The sequence below is a fragment of the Halichoeres trimaculatus genome, unplaced genomic scaffold (assembly GCF_033239565.1).
Source record: "Halichoeres trimaculatus isolate MK-OKI-2021-1 unplaced genomic scaffold, fHalTri1.1 fHalTri1_scaffold_14, whole genome shotgun sequence".
NCBI classification, from domain to species: domain Eukaryota; kingdom Metazoa; phylum Chordata; class Actinopteri; order Labriformes; family Labridae; genus Halichoeres; species Halichoeres trimaculatus.
This window is the reverse complement of record NW_027437192.1, coordinates 17,904,171-17,925,535: the sequence shown is the minus strand read 5'-3', so window position 1 is coordinate 17,925,535 and position 21,365 is coordinate 17,904,171. Positions and strand designations below refer to the sequence as shown.

General features: G+C 41.9%; 1 protein-coding gene across 4 annotated transcripts; it reads left to right on the top strand.

Moving 5' to 3' along the window:
- The first annotated feature begins 9,954 nt into the window (after positions 1–9,954).
- arpp21 (cAMP-regulated phosphoprotein, 21) lies at positions 9,955–20,823 on the top strand. Of its 4 annotated transcripts, none has more exons than XM_074687384.1 (20): positions 9,955–10,112; positions 14,654–14,816; positions 14,921–15,083; positions 15,215–15,238; positions 15,343–15,408; positions 15,504–15,615; positions 15,831–15,969; positions 16,350–16,487; positions 16,584–16,683; positions 16,776–16,871; positions 16,956–16,993; positions 17,106–17,162; positions 17,536–17,729; positions 18,203–18,334; positions 18,433–18,548; positions 18,645–18,719; positions 18,830–18,985; positions 19,118–19,205; positions 20,035–20,141; positions 20,294–20,823. In XM_074687384.1, exons 3-20 carry the CDS (start codon positions 14,922–14,924, stop codon positions 20,450–20,452), a joined length of 1,959 nt encoding a protein of 652 aa, XP_074543485.1. In that variant the 5' UTR covers positions 9,955–10,112; positions 14,654–14,816; position 14,921; the 3' UTR covers positions 20,453–20,823. The 4 variants fall into 4 exon arrangements, with proteins under 4 accessions (XP_074543485.1, XP_074543487.1, XP_074543486.1 ...); XM_074687386.1 differs by having other exon boundaries at positions 14,918–15,083; positions 18,433–18,545; XM_074687385.1 differs by having other exon boundaries at positions 14,918–15,083; positions 20,038–20,141.
- The last annotated feature ends 542 nt before the right edge of the window (positions 20,824–21,365 follow it).

Below are 21,365 nucleotides of genomic sequence, written 5' to 3'. Positions count from 1 at the left end.
GTCTTCTCTTTACTTGAGACTCGACTTGGACTTGCACGTCTTTACTTGAGACTTGACTCGAAACTCGGGTTTAGGGACCTGAGACTTACTTGAGACTTGCAAAACAATGGCTTTCTCCCCCCTCTGGCACTCACTATACATGTAGCATGTAGGAGCGAGTCTATCTATGATATGCGATGGAAGAAATAATTTAACACTGTAAACAATGTTAAATTAAACATTTAAACCAAAATATATACAGTTAAATATATATGTATTAGACATGCATCGATCGATCGGTGCCGATTCCTTAATTTTGGGGGATTGGTGATCAGGGATCGGTGATCGGCCCATCCTTACATATGAAACTGATCTTACATACCTCCTGGGAAGTCTGACAGCCAGCCATTGTTGCTTTTTGCTCTGAGACCTAAAACTCAGGACACTGTATTGGTTGTTTAAGTTAAAACATTAAGATTTTATTGTTTCACAGGTATTGCTCAATGATTTTCAATAAAATAAGATTGGAACTTTGACGGCGCGTAAATGCTGTCAGTTATAAAAAATAAAAATTGGCATCGGCCCACATCGGTATTGGCAGGTCAGCCTTTTATATATAGATGTATAGATATATATCTGTGTGTGAGAGTGTGTGTGTGTGTGTGAGTGTGTGTACTGATACAACATAAAAATGTTTAGGTTTAACTATATATAGTGTACCAACACCTCATTAGAATATAGTTTTCATCTGTATTTTTACTTTATAGCTTTAACGTTGACAGTGTGTATCATTTGAATGAGTAAGCCTTGAACTCAGCAGGATAACCTCATTTGAATAGGAAAGCTGGCGGTCTGTTGCAAACATCTTGAAGGCTATTTTTCTTATCCAGAGCCATGGTTCACATGAAAACAAAATCATAAAAATTATGTATTCTTAATTAGAATTAATGAAGCCTAAAAAAAGAGGCTGCTCTGTGGAGTCTCAGCCGGGTGAAGAAGCAAAGGAGGAGGTCTATTTGTCTGTTTCTTGTCTGTGGCTGTCTAGTCACCCGGCCACATGCTCCATCATAGTTTAAATATTCATAGCCTGCCCTCTGAATATTCATGAGACACACATTAATATTTATAAGCTTCACTTGTTGAGGTGTCACTCGATCTCTTGTGCACACATGCACACGCAGATTTTTACACACTCTGATGATCAAAGGAGAGAGCTATGTTGACACAGGGCAGATTCAGAAGTGATGGTGTCAGTTACTCTGGAGCTGTGATGTCACAGTAAATAGAAACTATGACCTTCAGCTCATACTCCAACCACATAACACCTCCAGTAACCACTAACAAAGTTATTCAGGGGAAATATGTTCTGTTTGCTTTATAGCTGGGTGTGGGTTGAGAAGAGGAATACCAGGAAATCAAAGCAGATGGTGCGTTAGCTGCTCTTAGCTTTCAAACTACAACTTTTTTTACATCATCGTTTGTTAAACCTTTAGCAAAGCATTTTTAAGTGAAAAATTTGGAAGTTGATTCTATTCCACAACATTTATAATACAGAAAATAAAATTAGCTTCAACCGAACTTTGAAATATTAGACCCCAGCTAACCATACAGTAGCATGCAGGGCTAGCATTTCATAAATTCTTTCCCTGGCAAACAAAATAAAAAAGAGAGGTCATTTTAGCCACTTCTATTAGTTATAAGGATTTGAAGGAAATTTAAAACACACACACACACACACACACACACACACGCACTGTGAATTTTCCAAACTTTTTAAATGTATGTGTTTCCTGACATTTCTGTCTTGCTTGCTAGCTTGCTTCATCATTAGCTTCAGCTGATTCCGAAGGCTGGCAGTTCGCCTACATTTATTTGACACCCATGTAGCTTTGGCTATGACTTTATATTTCCTTAGTTTGTACTAAAGTCAGCTTTAGTAGCTTTTTGAAGCAAACAGCCAACAAAGTAACACCGATTAAGCTTTTTAGGGTCGCACGTCATTTGGTTTGCCCTTGAACGGGTGGCCCAGGTTTGAGTCCAGCCTGTGGCCTGTTTCCCGCATGTTGCTCCCCACTTTTGCCCCCTTCCCTACTCTATCCACTGCCTTTCCTCTATCATTAAATGCGTGAAAAGCCCAAATAATAACTTTAAAAAAGTCAGACTCACCATAAACCTTTGTATAAAACATTTTCCAATCCAATCCAACTTTATTTGTTAAGCACTATAAAAAACAACCATAGTTAAAACAAAGTGCTGTACAGGAAAATGAATAAGATACAAGATAAAAGAATAGACATAAAACATAGGTAAAATTAATTTTTAAAGACAAGGAGCAATATAAAAGACAAACAAATTAAAATGAATAAAAAGCAGAAGAAGCAATCAAAATAAAATAAATGAAATTAATGATAATATTAATACAATCGACAGCTACTGTGCATAAAGGCCAGGTAGAAAAGGTAGGTCTTAAGAAGGGATTTAAAACCAGGCAGAGACAGGGCCTGTTTAATATTTTGGGGCAGCCCTGGACTTGCATGCTCTATAGACCGTATAATCAGTGGACGTAGTCTCCTTGAAGTCACCCATCTGTTTCTGAAACAGATTTTTGAAGCAGATTGGCTGATGCAGCCATACTGAAAGTGACGTGAGCTGTGAGTCTCCACACCAACAGCTATAGAGCACCCGTCAGTCACGTGAGCTGAGCTGTGCCTCTGATTCAGTGAACTCACGATCTTAGAGCTTTTCTTGAAGAAAAATCCACCCCCCATGCAGTGTGAGCCGATAGTAAAACTAGCTTTTTAGAAGGGAGACGTTTTTCGTACCGGGTTGTAAATATGTTAATTCTGCTGTGAAAACAACTTTTAGTTGGCTTGGTGTGTATGTGACTTCCAGTACTTCTAGAGCCAGCCTCAAGTGGACACTCAAGAAACAGCAGATTTTAGCACTTCCTCGTTGTCTCATATTCTTAGACCAGAGGTTGCCGCTTGGTTTGCTCACATCAAACCTCCTTTCATAATCCATAATTAAAGAAAGCTATAATAGCAGCCAAGATATGTCAAACACAATGGACATGGACATTCTTTGTAAATAAACAACTTCACCCCAAGTGGTTGAAGCTCAAACCTATTAGATGTTATGACTGTGATCTCTGCCTGATCCATGAACGCAACTCCTTTGACTCATCAAACTCAGTCTTTGGTGGCTGTTTTATTGAAGGACCCAGGCAGTAGATATTGCATAGACCTGCTGTCCCTTTAGATAGCAAACGACGTAGAATGAAAAGTTCTCATTGAGTTATTTATAAAGTGATGATTGAGTAACACAGACACACTTAGTCACTTCAGTAATTTGACATTAACACTAAATCTTTACAGTTAAGGTGTTTGTGAATGAATATTTGCTGTGTTATGGATTGGATAAATGGTATGCTGACATGGTCTTAATGTGCCTACCAGAAGAGATACAGTTTACCCTCTAATGCCTCCTTGATTGGAGGCCCTCTCTAACCCCACTTCCAGTCAGATCTTTAAACAGACATCACTGCGCCTCACTGAAGCTCTGGAACTGATGTAACAGTATGACACACACACACATACACACACACACACGTACAAATACAGTCAGCTGTGCACTTTCTAATAAGGGGGGTTTATATAACTGGCACAACTGTGCCAGTATTTCCGTGCACGCGCAACGGGAAACGAGCATCGTTTAGTCTCTGAGCAGAGTGCACACATGCCAGCCTTTCTGCCAAAACCGGCAGACAGCAGGTGTGACAGTTTGTGTGTATGTGCGTGTGTGTATGTGTGTGTGTCTTTTAAAGTCTACTTTGAGGGTGCATTTGAGATTATGTGCACACCAGTTGTCTTTGGATCAGTGATTGAAGGTTGTCTCTAGTTCAGTGAAGTCAAAATTTATTTTTATAACACATCTATAACAACCACAGTCAACTGAAATGCTGTATAAACCCATATATGATATCAACAAATGGAAGCAAAGGTTTAAAACTGTCTAGGGACTGAGCAGCTCTAATCCTTGAAGAGTAAACTATAGCAGAGCATGTGAGTGGCCACTGTAAAAGCTCTGTCACCTCTGGTGTTTTGCCTGGGTCTTTGGACATTCAAAAGCATCTGGTCTGTTGACCTCAGTGTTGGCCCAACAAGTCAGGACAGGAATGCAGATGCCACCCTATGTGAACTTTAAAAATAAGTCACAGAATCTTCAACTGGACACTGAAACTGACGGGTAGCCAGTGAAGACAGACCAGTTCTTAAATTTCTCCAGTCTGAGCACAGTGGAAAACGATTGTGAGCATGTTAATCAAGTGTCATTAAAACGTGACCAATCAGACTGTGTGTGTGTGTGTGTGTGTGTGTGTGTGTGTGTGTGTGTGTGTGTGTGTGTGTGTGTGTGTGAGTGCGTTGAGAGACCCAGAGCAGTGATGTACACACATAGAAATGCCTACATGCTTTCAGATGACGCACATCCTGAGGCCTGCTCTCACTCATCTGCAGCTTGTGGTTGTAACACCGTATCTGTCTTTTTTTTTTCTTTGTACCCACCTATAGGTTGTATATTTTTTGAAAGATCATGGCATTCTCTGCATTAGCCACCAAAACTTAAAAGACGTTGCCAAATTAAAAAAATATACCACTCTTTCTTCTAATATGATTCAATCCCATTGCATCCAACATGTCCATTAAAATGCCAGGTTTTGTTAATATGGAGTACAAGTAGCAGCTGAAAGCAAAGTGACATTCACAGCTTTTTAATACAGAATATCAAACAACTTCGTTCTGAATTCTTAGGATTAATGTTAGGTCTTTGGGTAACAAATGAGAGACTGCCAAATCTTATCAAACTCTAAAAGTCTGTCCTTTAACAAGAACAGTTTGCTTTTTAAAGTGTTGGTTTATTCATTAACACATCATTAAACCATGGGAGCTTGCAGAGGAACAAACTTAGAGGTGATTAAGTGATTAAAAACTGCTTGTCCTCTTTTCTTAAGTGATAGACTCAGATCTGTGATTCCCATAATTTTTAAAAGACTGTCCGGTTCAATACAGACATTAACTACTTTAGGAGGTGTTTAAAAAGTTCACACCAGTAATTTATTACCTTGGGACAAAGGATGGAGCAGTGAAGTATCTTTGCCTCCTCCAGGCTACATTCATCACACATCTGGGGTTATATCTTGTGTAATTCAGTGTTTGAGTAATGGTGTCTGTGAATGACTTTCAGCTGAATGAGGAAAGAATTAATGGAATAAGAATGGATTTGCCCTCGACTATCTGCGCACGAATTTGCATTCCCACTTCATTCTCACTTTTGGTTAGAACTGCTTTGGTACAGATGTTTGTTAAATGCTTCAGAAATAAGGGGGAACCTTGGAGGATGTTTGCTGGGCAAGATGTGTCAAGCCAGAAGGTGAAGCCCTTTCAAAACAAGCTGTGTGGGCGTAAAGGTAGTTTCTAGTTCGCAAAAACATGAAGATGTTTTTCAACTAACATTCAGATGAAGATTACTGTCTGTAAACAAACCAACGTCCTTCAACTGTGTCAACTCAACAGAAGTGAGGGTGAAGAAAATGACTTTTTTCTAGACTCTGGTGCAAGAATTACCAAAATCTCAGCTGGCACCAGAGCTGCACTTGCTCTCAGACTCCTTTGGAGTTTTTGGTGTGTGTAATAATAAAACTGATATGAGCCATTTATCTTTTTTTCCAGGAGCTCAGTTTCGAATCTTAAGGCATCCAGATGGGTTTAAGAATTTATTTTTCAACTTCTCTAATAATGATCATATTGATTGAGGTGGAAGTATCATAAAGAAAGGGTGTTGAGCATAAATACTTTGTCTATTGCTTTCTCCTCCACACGTTAAATGCCTGGAGCATCTCTGTTGTAAAGACTAGTATGACAGATTTTTTCCTATTGTTTTATTATATTTTCTGACATAGTATTGCTAATCTTTTTCTGCTGTTAATGCTTTTTTAAGTTTTCTACAGCCCCCCGTGAAAACATTTCTAGCTGATGCAGCATTTAAACTACGTATGCCACAAAATTGCAGACTCTGGACCATTCTTAAATGTTATCATGGATCAGCTGGTTTAGGCCTGTTGGAGTGGCCCTTTCAACACTGAAATTTATTGTCGACTCAAATACAAAGTATCAAGCTTTCCTATGAAACACTGAGCCGCTGTTTAGAGCAGGGTCATCAACGTTTTTCAGACCAAACTGATGGAGCCGCATGTTTCATACTGGCTATATCAGGTTCCCTAGCATAGCTTGATACTGTACAAGGTACATTTGTATGTTGTATTTGAAAATGCAGACCCCCTGTTGAAGACCTCTGGTTTAGAAGATGGTCTCTGTGCTTTTATCCCATTTCAAGAATTATCAATATCAAGCCGTCAATGGCCATGCTAACATATATTTTTTTTTACCCCAGTGGTTTACAAACTAGCCAACCATACATGACTTTCACCCCTTATTCTGTCTAGGGTCAATAGGGGAAAGACTTGACAGTCACAAAGGGAATTATTATTATTTACCCAGATGTTAGATTCTTACCTGTTAAAGTGAAACACATGAGGAAACTGTTTTGTGCTTTAACTCCATGCAGCATTCAGATCAAGCTAGTTAGACAGTGTGAAAGTTTGGCTGTAATTCCATTTAGCCATTTGTGATCTTTAAGATCAAAATCAAGTTCGATTAAATAAACTAGAGACTTGTATTTTCTTTCTAAAACCTAGAATACCCACCTTTTTTCTTGTTTTCAAACATAAAAAAATAAATCCTAATTCTGTAAGAAAACAAGTGCTGTTACCTAAACACCCAAGCTCATAATTTCAATTTGATGACAGCAAGAACAGCCTTTCATGCCATGTGTTCATTTTAACACCACATAACTTGAGTCTTGAATCAGGGGAAGCAAATTGAGGTTAATGAAAACCCACTCACGAGTGTTTTTCCCTGTTTTAATCCAGCTTTGATGTTTGTCAAGGGTAAAATCAAAGCTTTAAGCCAACACTGCAGTTGGACACTGTATGTCCGCAGTATTTTTAATGTGGTCCTGGCTCTAGTACAGATAAACAGCTTGGTATCATTCACCAAAACGTCATCCATGTAAGAGATCTTTTTACATGTCTCTGTTTTGGTGAAACCAAAGATAGAAAAGCCTTGATGACTCAGATTTAGAGGGTGAAAGATACTTGAGTCTGTTGGCTCTCTAGCTACTGCTGTGGACTTTGAAGTTGTGTCTTTCATAATGCACATGTTGTTTTCATGGATTTTGGGTGGATGAAAGATCCATAATTTGAGCACCTAGCTACTGTATGAAATCTATTTTAAAATGTACTCCCATTAACACAGCCATGCCGTCTACAGATATTCTTTATCTTGACAACACAAGGCAAAGAGTGCTTGAATTACGTAATTCATGAAGGATCTTTGAGAGTGGTTGTATAAAAACATTAGTCTGGCTGTTAGTTTTCTGCTGGAGAAAGTTAAACACAGAATTTCCAAAATCTTTTCATTAACAGTGTTTGTACTTTGTACTTTTCTTCAGGCACTTGCTCATCTAAAGTACCTGTGTGTTTCCCTTGATAGTTCTCAAAAAATATGCATCAAGAGGGAAACATTCTACTTTTTGCTCTAATATGGTCAAGCATCGGTTAATAAAATATGAGGATTCTTCTATGTTGAACAAACCACCCCCAAGTATATGAAGCAGTTAAAATTAGCTCTTCCGACTTCCTCTTCTGATGGCCTGCACAAACACATGAGGGAGTGAAGGAGACCGTTGTCCACTGACACTGAATTGATCATTTTATCTCCCACTCTTCACTAAACTGAGTGTTATTTATCGTTTTAAATGGAATACAGTAAAGCAAATGCAATTTTTACCCAGTTACACAATCCATAGGTGTGGAAACTGTTGCCTGCCATGCTGCACCGTGATGAGAGCAAAGACAACAGTGTAAAGATATTGTTTGCAATATCTGCTTTTAATGAGAAAAATGATTGGTTTTCAATACAACTTGGTGCCATCAAACTGTATTTAAAGCAAGAAGTTGTGGTAAGTTCATACTACAACCTTATTTGACTACAAACTTACTGAGATCAAGTAGAAGTTCTCAGTCTTTTATAGTGAGAACAAATTTTCATTATGTTTTCTCAGACCAGTCCTTGTCCCAAGAATTTAGCCCACACTTTAACAGCAGCACTGCGCTTACAAGTTTAACAGTAGGGGAGAGCGGGGTAAACTGAGCCACTTTTTACATTGTTTGACCTGAGGCAAGTGGAAATGAAATTGAAGTGAAATCAACACATGTACATTAATTTCATGATGTCTCACATCAATGGAAATAATTAGAACACATCCATCTTGCCACAGCTAAGGGATAAATTGAACCATATGGGGGTAAGTTGTCCTTTTGACATTTTGGTAGCGTTCCTTGAAGTTGATGAACCAATCTCGACCTAAAAGAATAGGGACATTATTAATAATCTGTTTAGCTACAAGACCAACTCTGTGAAGACCCTCTTTGCGTTTACTGTCCCTGTGTAGCCTGCCACTGTCACTTCCCCTCCCTCTTTTATTTTTAAGAATCTTCGTAAGGTTGACCTGTTAATATTTCTTTCTGTGGCCACTTTTCCTATGGATTTTCCACCCTGGACTTTGGTTGCTGCTCTCTGCATCTCCTCACAGAGTGTTGAGCCCCAGTTTGTCTTCCTACTGTATTTCCTCAGCATTCTAGCTTGTCTACAATGTTACACATATTAAAAAAAAAACAAAACAAAAAATTATGTATTACTACACTTAAACACTTTTTACCTCTGACACTTAAGTCCCTCATTGTGGGGTAAGTTAAATCAATGGGTCAATTTACCCCAAGCAGTTTGGCTCACTTTACCCCACAGCCACCATTTTGTTAAAAACAACCTAGCCTAGCAATTCAGGCTAACACCTAGCTACACAATTCACATGGTTTGATACATTGATAGTTCAGCAACACATTTGATGTATGTTTTTAAATGTAGTTAAAATTATTTTGAGTTTATAGTCATTATTCGTGATGTGTTGAAAATTTACTTTGACATGCAAAAAATGATTTTTGGAGAATAAAGTTACTTAACACTTCAACTTGTGTTTCTGTTTACCACAGAGAGCTTGAAATGAGGCCCGCTAACTAAATCCAGAGTCAGGGGGTGGGTCACTTTACCCACAGGCTCAACTTACCCCGTTCTCCCCTATTTGTTCATTTAGTACCTCATGTGACCTTAGATTCCTCCTTTGAAAGTCAGCAACATGGTTGGGAAAGTATTGTGATCATGTTGAGTAGATTAACAGATGAAATCAGAATTACTCATGGAACAAAAAAATGACTCATTTGAATGTTAATTTGTTATGTTGACAGCTTACAGCAACTGTGGTCTGTGGTATGCTTTTAACTTCTTATAGGACCTACTGCTGGAGCATAATAGCTTATAACAGTGCATAAGGTTTGAATTGTTTGATGTTAATGTGTAAAGTAATACATGGCTGTCAACGCGTTGCTTGAAATATGTAGGAACAAAAGCAAATCTGCATTAAATTTCAGAAAATTGAAGAAACAAATTACTTAAAAGAGTGCTCAATAGCTAATATCCTCTTGGTGCAGTTTGATAAACTATAAAGATGAAGGCTGTGGGAAGTATTTTTAGCTGAGTTGAAGCTACAAGTCTGTCTGTCTTCTTCAGTGTGTGGGTCAGTTGTTGCTGTATGCAGTAGAGAAGGAGCTTTAATAGAGTTTAAACGACATTTAGAACAAATAGAGAGACAGACCGCATCCAGAGCGAGAGACAGGGACAGAGATAGAGATGAGTGGGCTGCTGGTTGAAGGACTGGCTCTCGTGCATTCCTCGCGTGTGTGTGGGCGCGTGGCTCAGGGTTCGGAACTGTCGGCCCTCCTCCTCCTCTCCTCTCTCCTCCTCCCTGCTCTCTGTTCCGCCCCCCGTTGATCTGACAGAGACGGGCAAAAGGCGGAGGAGGAGCAACGGACCTCACAATCAACAGCCGCGGAGTGCACAGCAGTCGTTTGGTCGGTAGATAACCGGCAGAAGCCCACGGAACGAGGAAGACCTCGGCTAACGGTAAGATAACGATCGCGCTCGCGCTGTCAGTTGATGCTATGTCTCATTGATTAGCTTGTTAACGGTCGACTCCGCAGGATGGCGTCCAGGCTTCATTCTGTCTTTTTAAGCACTTCCCTCCGTCAGGGACTTTTGCTTTGCTTATTACAGAGCTCATGTGATAAAAAGAAACCACTTATTGGAAAATGTTCACAGTTTTGTTCTAACTCAACAGTGAAAATGGATAAATGATATGGACTAACTAGCTAACTGTGCCCTGAGCCGAGCTATCGCGACATCGCTAAATGAGTGAGTGGAAACTTGGGAGTACGTAGTTTTTCGTTAAATGTTAATATGTATTCCTTTGTGAGTCATTAGGTTGTCAGTCGCAGAGTTTTTGACATTAAATTTTAAAGTCAATTTTCTTCCTGTGCTCTTGAGTGTAGAAGTGTCAGTTTAAAGCTGCTCTAAGTTGCCCATTCACTTCTGTTTTACTAAAACTCCCAGTGATAATACTGACTCCATGCCAGTGCCCCCGCTCTTATCCTTTCTCCACCGACCACCGGTGTCCACATGCATCTGACAGCACAGTAAAGTCCCGGAGCAGGAGGGCTGCTCTCTGCCCCCGGTGTAAAAATAGCCCGGTGTGTCAGCTTAGCCTGGGTCACGGTAATGCGACACAGACACGGCTCCCATCGGTTGGTTTTGTGTCTCAAAGAAGACAGTCCCATCCCTAAAGTACAAACCTGGGGCTGCACCGTTACTTGTCCGTCCCGGTATGTGGGTCAACAGGATGCCGCAAAGTTGTGCATGAAGCTGACACCTGTTTCTTTTTGCCTGGATGTTACATCTACAGTTTAAATGTGTGACACCGAGAAGATGACACCCGCAGACTGAGCCATGAGCAGTTTGTAAACTTGCCTCTTTTTTTTGAGTGTAAACGCCCTTTAATAACAACACTGTGCACCTCACACTGTCTGTGTTATGTATGCAGGTATTTTCCCCATCTCAGCTGCAGAGCGACGCAGCTGTCGCACCCACGTCACTTTGGTTATAGGACTGCTGTGGCTGCCCAGGTGCTGCTGCTGGTGACTCAAAGGACAATGTAACCTAAATTTCTCATGTGCAGCCTACTTTCTGTTCTGCACTGCTCTTTAAGCGGAGGGTGAAAGAATTCATGCACTGTTTTATTTGATGTAGGAGAAAGCTGGGGGTAGAATAAATCCTGCATAAATTGTAAATATTGCATATTCAAAAGGTGCAGGCACACAAAATGCAAAATTATGTATGAAATTAAGGGTTGGAAAATAAAGAAAATACTCAAGGAATAATGAAGGCAGCCCAATTACAGGCTTGGGGGTAAAGTCTGTAGAGATTATGGATAAACACAGCACAGAAGGGTCTAAATTTGAGCCTTAAAATTCTCAATTATTATTTGAAACCAGAGAGACCTGCTCTCTGGTTTTTGTCTCTGGCTGAATCATTTCCTAATGAGCTCTGGGCTGAGGGAGAAAACATGAAATCCCCCTCCTAAACTCAGACGCAGCCTCAGAGACCGAGCACAAACAGCTTTGTGTGGCCATAGGCATAGAGAGTTTTTATATTTGGTTTGGTTTTCAAGATGATGAATGTTACCAGTGAAACGGAAGGCAAAGCAGTGTACCTGTAGTTGTGGCAAAATGCTCTTTTTAAAGACAAGCTTTGAAAACCTGAACGTAGACATCAGTTAAAGGAGACCACTGATGATTGCAGCTCTGGTGCTGAAAGATGGATTATTTCAGTGGTCTTAATTACAAACAGGATTCCTCTGGGCTTAGCACTTAATATAACTGGGGTTAGCTGACAATGGCCATCTAAAGTAGCTTTTGGATATTTTCCCTCTGGCCTGCCCGTGTGTCAGTGTAGATGAGCCAGGCAGCTTTTGGCCGCTGAAGAAAGGTCTCCTGGTGAGTAGGTGGCTCTGAGGCTGGAGGCTTCAGGGAGAGCAGCAGATGGATGATGATGTAGCGGGTACTGGCGCTCCCTGCCTCCCGCCGCCATCCGTCACGCGCTAATGATCGTGTCACACCTTCTCCCCGGGCGGCCGGCCGCTTCTGCAGCGCTCAGCTCAAAAACTGGTAGCGCCGCTCAAATCCCCTCTTCACGGCCGGAGGCTGCAAAGCCCAGAGACAGACTGCGCTGCAAGCCTCTCTATCACTAATTCTTCAATTCTCCAGTTCTCCATCGCTTTCCCTCACCCCTCTTCACCTTTAAAGTCCCTGCAGACTGGTTCCTCATCTCTCTTCATCCCCTGCATCCCCTGCCTCTCATTCATCTTGTTTTCTCTGTAGTGCATCTGCTCCACATCGTTCTTCTCTGTACGCTTCGGTCACGCTCCTGTTCTCTGCCATTACGCAAAATCCTCTGTTCTGATATTACACTTTAGAAGCAGCAGGTTGAACTCTTTTTCTTTCACTCCTGCTGTAGGTTTTTTTCTCCATCTTCTGCCTGTAAGGTCTGAGGTCAGGGTCGGTTACAGCACAACATACATGGAGCCTGTCTGTTTTGACACCTCAGCAAGAACTCACCAACAGCGCATTAGGGAGTCTCATAAGTCATTATGTCCTGTCAAGTGTTTTTTTTTTTCCTCTCCTAAGCATTACGCAGAAGCCCACTAAGCTAACAGACAGCCGTACAGATTGGCTGAAGCACACTTGTGCGGATTATTTTCCTTATAAACCCGTCATAGATCTTAATGCAAAATATAAACAAATACAGAACTGGTTGAGTGAAATGACTTTTTTTCTCAACAGCAGTACAAAATGCTGAGAAAACAACCACGACTAAACTTTGCATCAGAGCCCGACCGATATGGGATTTTTGGGGCCAATGCCGATACCAATACTGGGGGCAAAAAAAAAGGCGATATCTGATATATCGACCGATATCTGATATATCGGCTGATATATATATATATTAAATTCATTGATATACATAGGATATATACTGTATATGAACACAAATTATTATCATACCCATATAATTCAAGACAGAGACAAAACACTATTAAATTAAAGAAGTCAAACTTTAAACACAGTAAGTAGAAAAAAAAAAGTCAAACTGTAAACACACAATGAGCAACTTACACAACGTTAAAACACCGTATTAGTCTTACATTAGATAATGGTGGACGTGTGAATTAACAGTACCGTTTATTTGTGTTTATCTCTCAAAAAAGCAACCAACACGACGTTAAAACGCTGTTCTTAAGTCTTACATTACATAATGGTGGATGGAGGGGGTGGGCACTCGTGCAGTGTACAGCCCAACACACAGGAGCAGGAGGGACAGAATCTCCGTGGAGCAAAAATTTTTATAATCGGCTACATTTTGGCCGATGTTGATTAATCAGTGACAGGCATAATCGGCCCGATTAATTGGTCGGGCTCCTCTTTCCATTCATGGTATCTGGAAATTTTGGAGATTATTTGCATGTTTCAATGATTAAAAACACTCAACAATGATGTTCTGACTACTTTTTTGTCAGTGAGCTCAATTTTTTATGAAGAACCTTCCTGTTCTTTATTCATCATAGCACATGCGACTCATATTCGACAACCAGTTAAATTTTAAGCCATCATGCAGAGATTTCACACGCTTCACCACCGCGCCACATATATTCATTCTGGGTGGAATCACTTCGCTCATGCATTGTGTTTCATTGAGGCCGTATGGGAAGTAAACACCACTTTGGTTGCACTTGGACTGATAGGGCTCTTTTTTTTTTAAACTGCTATTATCTCCAGTGGAGTGTTAAATAACCGTGTTATGGGACTCGGCGTCCTCGGAGCTCGTTACTCCGTCCCAGGTGTTACAGGAATAAGTGTCCCCTTGAGCTGAGCTGCAGCAGAATGTGTCTCCACTGAATGCAGTTGGCCCTTTGGAAAAGATGGTGGAATGCCACTTCCTCCAGTGTGTGTGGGTGGGTGGGTGGGTGGGTGTGTGAGTATATATGTGTGTGTGTGTGTGTGTGTGTGTGTGTGTGTGTGTGTGTGTGTGTGTGTTTGGGTATGTGTGTGCTTTGACGTCTTTGGTCTCGGCTCTGTTCTCACCACCGGGATCAGAGACTCAGCTTGGCATTCTGGGAATATCAGTGCTGGTGGATCGGATGATTCTCTCCACAGCTGCTGTTTCTAAGAAAAGCTCGAGGACACACACACACACACACACACACACACACACACACACACCAGGCATGAGTCCACAGGACCTGTGCACATGTAAACACACATCCAAATACCAGGTCCAAGCAAAGGGCCCAAGAGTTACCATCACACACACACACATTTACAGTAACACACTGAACGCAGCAGTTAACTGTCTGTCCAGGAGAGACTTTTGGGAAACACATATGCAAACACACAAGCTTAGCTCCTTGATGTCATTTCCAGCAGCTATGCTTTTATGCTGTTTGATAAGAGTGCGTGTGTGTGTGTGTGTGTGTGTGAAATGGTGTAGCAGTAGTTCCGTTGAACAATGACCACTAACATTGTTTTCTCTCCTGTGTTTTTCGATCTCTTCAGGCTATTTTCTGTTGACCAGTAAAGAGCCAGCAGAGAGAAGAACGGGAGAGAGAAGCGAGCACGGGTGGAGAGGATAATTGCATTTCTGGCTGCCCCGTGGGAACATGGGATATATGACCTCATCATTCACCTGTAAGGCTCTCCAGTAAACAATTCCAAATAGGTAGGAATGGAGTACACAAACACACACACGCTCACACACACACACAAATGTAGACAGACATCGCTTTATACAGCCAAGTGACTGTGTTCTGTGTTGTTTAGAAGGATGACTGAAGTTGCCGTGGAAAGCACCAATGTCCTCCTAAATCCCTGTGGTGTGACATCATGTGATGTCATCAGTGAGCCCTCCCCTCCGCTATGTGTGTCGCTCTGCAATCAGAAAGACGATGAGGTGTGTCAACATGACAGTAAAAAGCTGGAACAGCAGGTGAGTCAAACACCTATGTAGCATGTTCAGATTTTGTACGATTTTGTACACAACAAACAGCACTAACGCCGCTCTTCACGCGCTCCCTTCTTGACAAATTGTGTGCTCACTTGTGGAAACTTTGCAACCAGGTGCAACCAAAGAAAAAAACCAAGGTAAGCTAAAATAATCCAGCCTCTCATTTTTCATTCTCACTGGAATATCGATTGCACTAAACTCTATGAATTTATAATATCGCCCGCTCGTGTGCATATTTCAGGCCAAAGGAAAGTTAATGCGGGGGGTGGCTGTCTGCGAAGACTCCTCACCTTTTGAAGAAGCCAAGGTAACACACACAAAACACGATGAAGGAGTGCAGAGCATCATCCAGCTCTTCATCATCACCATCCTTAGATTATTCTTTCTCCCCTGCTCTGTCAGACATCTCTCGACACAAACATCTCATCCAGCTGCCATGACAACGAAAGGACTTCCTGTAAGGAGGACGAGCAGGAGAAGAGCACAGATCCAAAGAAACATTCACTGTCCAAAGGTGTGTGTGTGTGAGAGAGTGTGTGATTGATATCTCATAAAGGAGAGACAACAGCAAGCAAATAAAATGTAATAAAATGGGATTCAGTGCCACTATTTAGATGTAGTTCCCCTGGGATGTTAAATATTGCAGTTTGCTTTTTTCCTGCTTTTGTATTTGTTGTCTCATATTAAATCCGACCTGCCCGCCTGCCTGTCTTCTCGTGGTACTTTCAGAGCCCAGTGTGGAGTACACCGACTCCACCGGCGTCGACCTGCACCAGTTTATTATTGATACCCTCAACAGCAACCCCAGAGACCGCATGATGCTGCTCAAACTGGAGCAGGACATGATCGACTTCATCACCAGCAGCAGGTGAGTACGTGTGTGTGTGGGCGGAAGATTTTGAGCTAAAAAACTTCTAAAATCAAACTCATTTTTATCCTCAATCCAAATTAGAGACACAATTTTGCCTCATGTATTATAATTCTGTCCGTACAGCTTATTTAGCACACTGATCGATATATTGAGTAAGTTATGTTAGCGTGGGTGTGTTTGAGCCACCAAGGATAGAGTTGGACGAAAGCCAAAAGATACAACCAGTTTGATCTGCCTCTCGCTATCACCTTCTGTCCTCTCCCTCTTCTGCTTTGACTCTACCTCCCTCCCACTTTTGTTTGACGCACCTCGTTTTCTTTCCTCCTCTTCACACTCCTTTCTCACCCCGCGTTGTTCCCTGTTTCCATCTCTCTCAGTTCCTTTAAGAAGTTCCCTCACATGTCATCCTACCACCGCATGCTGGTCCATCGGGTGGCGGCCTACTTTGGCATGGAGCACAATGTAGACCAGACAGGCAAGTCTGTCATCATCAACAGGACCAGCAGCACACGCATGTAAGCCTGCTTTATATTTATCCATGAGAACATATCTGTGGAGCCTTACTTCTGTCAGTGACTGTAACAGCAGTTGTTTTCTGCCTTTATCCAAAGACCGGAGCAGCGTTTTCAGGACCAGGTCCACAAGGACAAGGCAGACGACATCCATCAATGGAAAATCATTTTAAAGAGGGACAACAGCTCAGAAGACCAGGTCTGTCCGTCTGACTGTCTCTACAGCCGCCTGTCTCTGAGGGGTTTGCGTCCTCTCCGTGTTCCAACCTGTCCCTGTTTCCTTCCTCACAGATCAGACCTCACCCACTGCGAGAGAAGCAGAGTAAATCAATGGAGGAGAGACAAAAGGATTACCAAAATGCACGAGACAGAATCTTCAATCAAGGGGTGAGACAGGGGGACAGAGAGAAACAGATACTAAATGGAGACAGAATGGAGACTCACTCATTTTTTCTTTCTGTTCTTTCACAGCTGCCATGCACCCAGGAGAGCGGCCATGCAGAAACCAGGTAACCTTGCTTGCAGGATATTTTCTCCATGTGCCTTTTCAGCTTATTATATTTAGATGAGAGCATTAATATGTGTCTGTGTGTGTGTGTGTGTATGTGTGTGTGTCTGCAGGGCTGTGGAGGAGTACAATCCATGTGCTGAGGCCCAGAGGAGAAGGCAGCTCTTCAGGTAGAGAGCTCTGTCTGCACAGATGTGAAGTCATTTATCATCTTAATCCGGTCAGCCTGGCTCAAACAGAGCTGTTCAGAGTCTGCTGCAAAAAGCCGACCTGGCTTTGTTTCCTCTTTTGGTTTCAGAGATACAGTTTCTTGGATGTATTCAACTCTACAAGGAAATAGAAAGGAAGAAATTTGATTTGATAAATTTATCCTGTTATTGTAACAATTTTGCAAAAGCATGAGAGAACAAAATGATCGGAAATTTGGTCCAAACAAAATTGACGTCTGTGAACACAGCACAGATCTTCAGCCCTTTGTAATGATCATTTTGTGCCCCTTGTGCAGTATTAAGGTTGTAGGATTATTCTGGATGTGTCTCATAGGGGGAGCCGTGACAGCTCGGGCTCCAGCTGGACCGGCAGCAGCAGGCAGAGCAGCACTGACACAGACTGTCATTATGGCAACGACCCCAGACCCTGGAGCAGCACGGACTCAGATTCCTCTTACCAGTGGACAAGTCCTGCTCCCAAACACCGCCAAGCTGCCAACCCAGGCTGGGACACACGAGCTGGTTCAGGTGCATTTTCTTACAAACCTCAGAATAGCATTTGGTAACGTCTCATCCCTGGCTGTCACACCTTCAAGGTGAAAATCTTAGTCACTTCACTTCTCGCTACCTGTGTGTGAGCAAACTAATTCAGACTTCATCACCATGCCACACTTGGGGGAAAACGCAGTTTATAAATGATGCCAGTTCTTTATTCAGCAGCATCTAATTAACAAAAATCAGCACAAGTTCTGTTGGTGTGAAAATTCAACTCATTCTCTGAACCTTCACACCAGAGCTGTAAATTTTCACACAACACCTCCAGTTGTTATTGCATATTCAGGAAGATTCACACGTTGACGTGGAGACAGCCTTAAACAGTATGTTGTTAACACAGGCAGGGGTTGATGTTGAGAACTTTATCAGATTTAGTGTGAAAAGTGAGTTTGTTCAAAGGCAGGGGAATAAAACTTTTCCTCCTTATCTCTCACATTTCCCCTCAGGCTCCATCTCTCTCTACAGACTGCCCTCCACTTGTCCCCACCCAGCCTCTCCTCCATCCATAGAAGAGCCACCTGCCTACATCGTGGAAAATGGGATCCCACCAGGAAGCATATTAATGAACCCACATACTGGTACATCACACACACACGTACACACACACGCACACAGCAGAAAGATTAAACAGCCAACAGAAATGGATATTTGTCTCACTGACCCTTTGACCTCTCAGGGCAGCCTTTCCTGAACCCTGATGGGACTCCTGCCGTGTACAACCCTCCAGACAGTCAGCAGCCATTCGGGAGCCCGACGCAGCTACAAGGATCTCCAGCACAGCAGCAGCAGCAGGTAGCACACACACTCACACACACACACAGTCACGACTGGAAGATGAACAATATGTTTGGACTGACATCCATAATTATTTCTGTTTGCGTCTCTCAGGTGGTTCAGTTCTCGTCTGTGTCTTACTCGGCTCCAAAGATGTTGCCTGTCTCCCCCTCACAGCCATACTCCACAGTACGTACCACTGTACACTCCCACAGCTGCTGTTTGAGTGTGTGTGTGTGTGTGTTCACAGTGTACAGGCGTCACCTCCTCACTCTCACTCTGTCTCTCTTGTGCAACAGATTGAGGATCTGACCTCACAGCTCCAGCACATGAGCTATCAGTCGTCGGGTGAGGCTCCGCCCCTCTACTCCCCGAGTCAGGGTTACTTCTATGCAGCTCCTCCCCCTCCTCCTCCCCCTCCAAACCCCCCCAGCTACTGCCAGCCCTCACCTCAGGTACAAATAAATGAGTGTCTTCAGATTAAAAAGATTTAGAAAGTTACAGTTGAGTTGTGTCCAGTGTCTTAGAATGAGAGGTGTGGGTCAAAGAGGAGTTGGAATGAGGCTGTTTTTTCTTTCATCTTAAAGGTGCCTGTGTATTACTACGGCCAGTACCCTACCTCAGCTCAGCACCCATGCAAAACCGTATCACCCAGCCAGACAGTACAACCCACAGGTACTTTCCGCTGGGGTATTTGTGGCTGTGTGTGGGAGTGGGGGTGTTGTGTTTCAGTGATGGGGGGACAGACGCAGACTGTGGCAGTAGAGGAGGGGGCCGTTACACTGTCAGAGATGTAGTCTGAGGGTCTCACAGTGAACCGGTCTCTTTTCCTGCTGCTTCTATTCAACGCAAAGACAAAACCAAGGGGAGGGGGGATTTGAAGATTTTCTTTCATGAGAAGTTAAATTCCCATAATATTTGGTGAATCTTTGTAAACTTCAGGTTTGTTAATTTTTTGTCAAAGTGTGAACACAAATGTGATTTGATGTTTAATCATTTTTGTTTAATGGATCCAGATTTGCTCAGTGTTTAAATTGTAAATGATTTCAGAAATTTGACTTAACAACACCACTGCTGTTAACATGTTATTAATTTAACGTTAACTCTTAAAGTATGTCGTATGTGTAAGTACCCATGCTCATACACTGACAATAATAAGTAAATCCATGGGTGATAAAGATAACTGCAGTGGCCAAACATCAGGGCTGTGTGCCTCAAAGAAAATGTATTTTTTCAATATATAACCTTAGGTTGCTTCCATTTTCAATGTGTCAGTATAACTTTATTATTATTTGATTACATAGTTTCATTTCATCAAAAAGTTTATTAATTTTTTTTAGCTTAAATTTTTGTGAGTTAATAATCTCTATGAAAAGCTTCCTGTACTTTTCTTATTTGTTCTTAAAAACCTTTGATCTCCAGGGTGGATGAAGCTGAGCAGATGCAGTAATAAAATGTGTTGCTAATCTCTTTGTATTTCGTGTTTGTGTGTGTCTGTGTGTAGTAGGCTACTCTCCTGCTGCTGGGGTGCAGCAGTCCTCACACACCCCAGCCCAGGCTGTGCTGGGGACCTATTCGTCGATGCCCTCTCATCAGCGTAGCATGGTTCAGGTAAACCACAGTGAGCACCCAAAGGTCCCATTCTGCGTCAGCCTCTAACAAACTCAGCGCCCTGCAGAAGTGTTTAGGTTTACAAAGTGCTGCTGTTAGCAGATTGTTCTCCTCCAACTTTTCTTCTTTTTTGCTTGTTTCTTCCTCTGCAGGGAGGCGTTTCAGTGTCCTACCCCCAAAGTAAAGTTGTGAGTACAGCGGGTGTAGAGGCGGGTTACTGCTGCCTGGTGCCCCCACCCTCCCACCACAGCAGCTGCCATCCTCCCAGCTGCACCAACCTCAGCGCCTCAGCCTGGACTCCACAGTACTGATGACGCCTCAACAAACGAGAGATTTGATACTGTCAGTTCCTGCGTGAACTCTCTTTCACACACATACACACACTCTCTAACTTTACACTTTACAAAAACACCTTTATTTCACACCTGCCTTCTTCCTCATGATGCCCACAGGGTACGCCATTCACACTCTTAACAAGCATGTACACACACACACACACACACACAAAATCCTGCACATACATAAATGTACCACTGTACCAAAGCTTAATAGTATATATAAGAGCTGCTGTATTGAATGCATAATTTATATACACAAATGGAGTTTTATATTGATATTAAATTATATATTGTGTTTTAAGGAAATGCACTGTGTGAATAGAATAAAGTGCTGTGGCTGAACTGATCATGTCACGTTTCTATATCATACCGCCTCATGGTTCCTGGAATGATGATCTGACCAGTGTGTGCAGAAGCAACACACACGCACACACACATCCATGCCCTGAATTAAAGTAAATTTCATGAGAAAATAATTCTGCTCACGTTAGTCACACAGTCATGATGCCTGTGCAGGGATACAGGTTGTTAACTCTATCCCCCTATAAGGTATAATTCTTTTCTTTGCCATGATGAACGAGTTACCATTAAACATATGAATTATTTGATCATTGACAGGATCCATCATTTGGATAATAATAATAATAATAATAATAATAGTAATAATAATAGTAATAGTAATAATTAATAGAGTTTTTGTTCAGCTGAATAATAGTGTACCAGTTTACCCACTTTGAACAATTCAGTGCAGAAAATTGACACGTTCAGATAACCAAAGCATGAATGGGTTATCACCATTGTTTGACTTGATCTCCCCCTGCTGCTCAAACACTGTAAGTACATTGCTGTCAAATAAAGGGTTAGTTTAACCATTTTTTTATCACAG

What these genes read in the sequence shown, in the direction of transcription:
- arpp21 (XM_074687384.1), top strand. Translation starts at nt 14,922, where the DNA reads ATGACTGAAGTTGCCGTGGAAAGCACCAATGTCCTCCTAAATCCCTGT. An exon ending in AACCAAAGAAAAAAACCAAG is followed by an intron (nt 15,239 to 15,342) that starts GTAAGCTAAAAT and finishes TGCATATTTCAG; the next exon opens with GCCAAAGGAAAGTTAATGCG. An exon ending in CACCTTTTGAAGAAGCCAAG is followed by an intron (nt 15,409 to 15,503) that starts GTAACACACACA and finishes CTGCTCTGTCAG; the next exon opens with ACATCTCTCGACACAAACAT.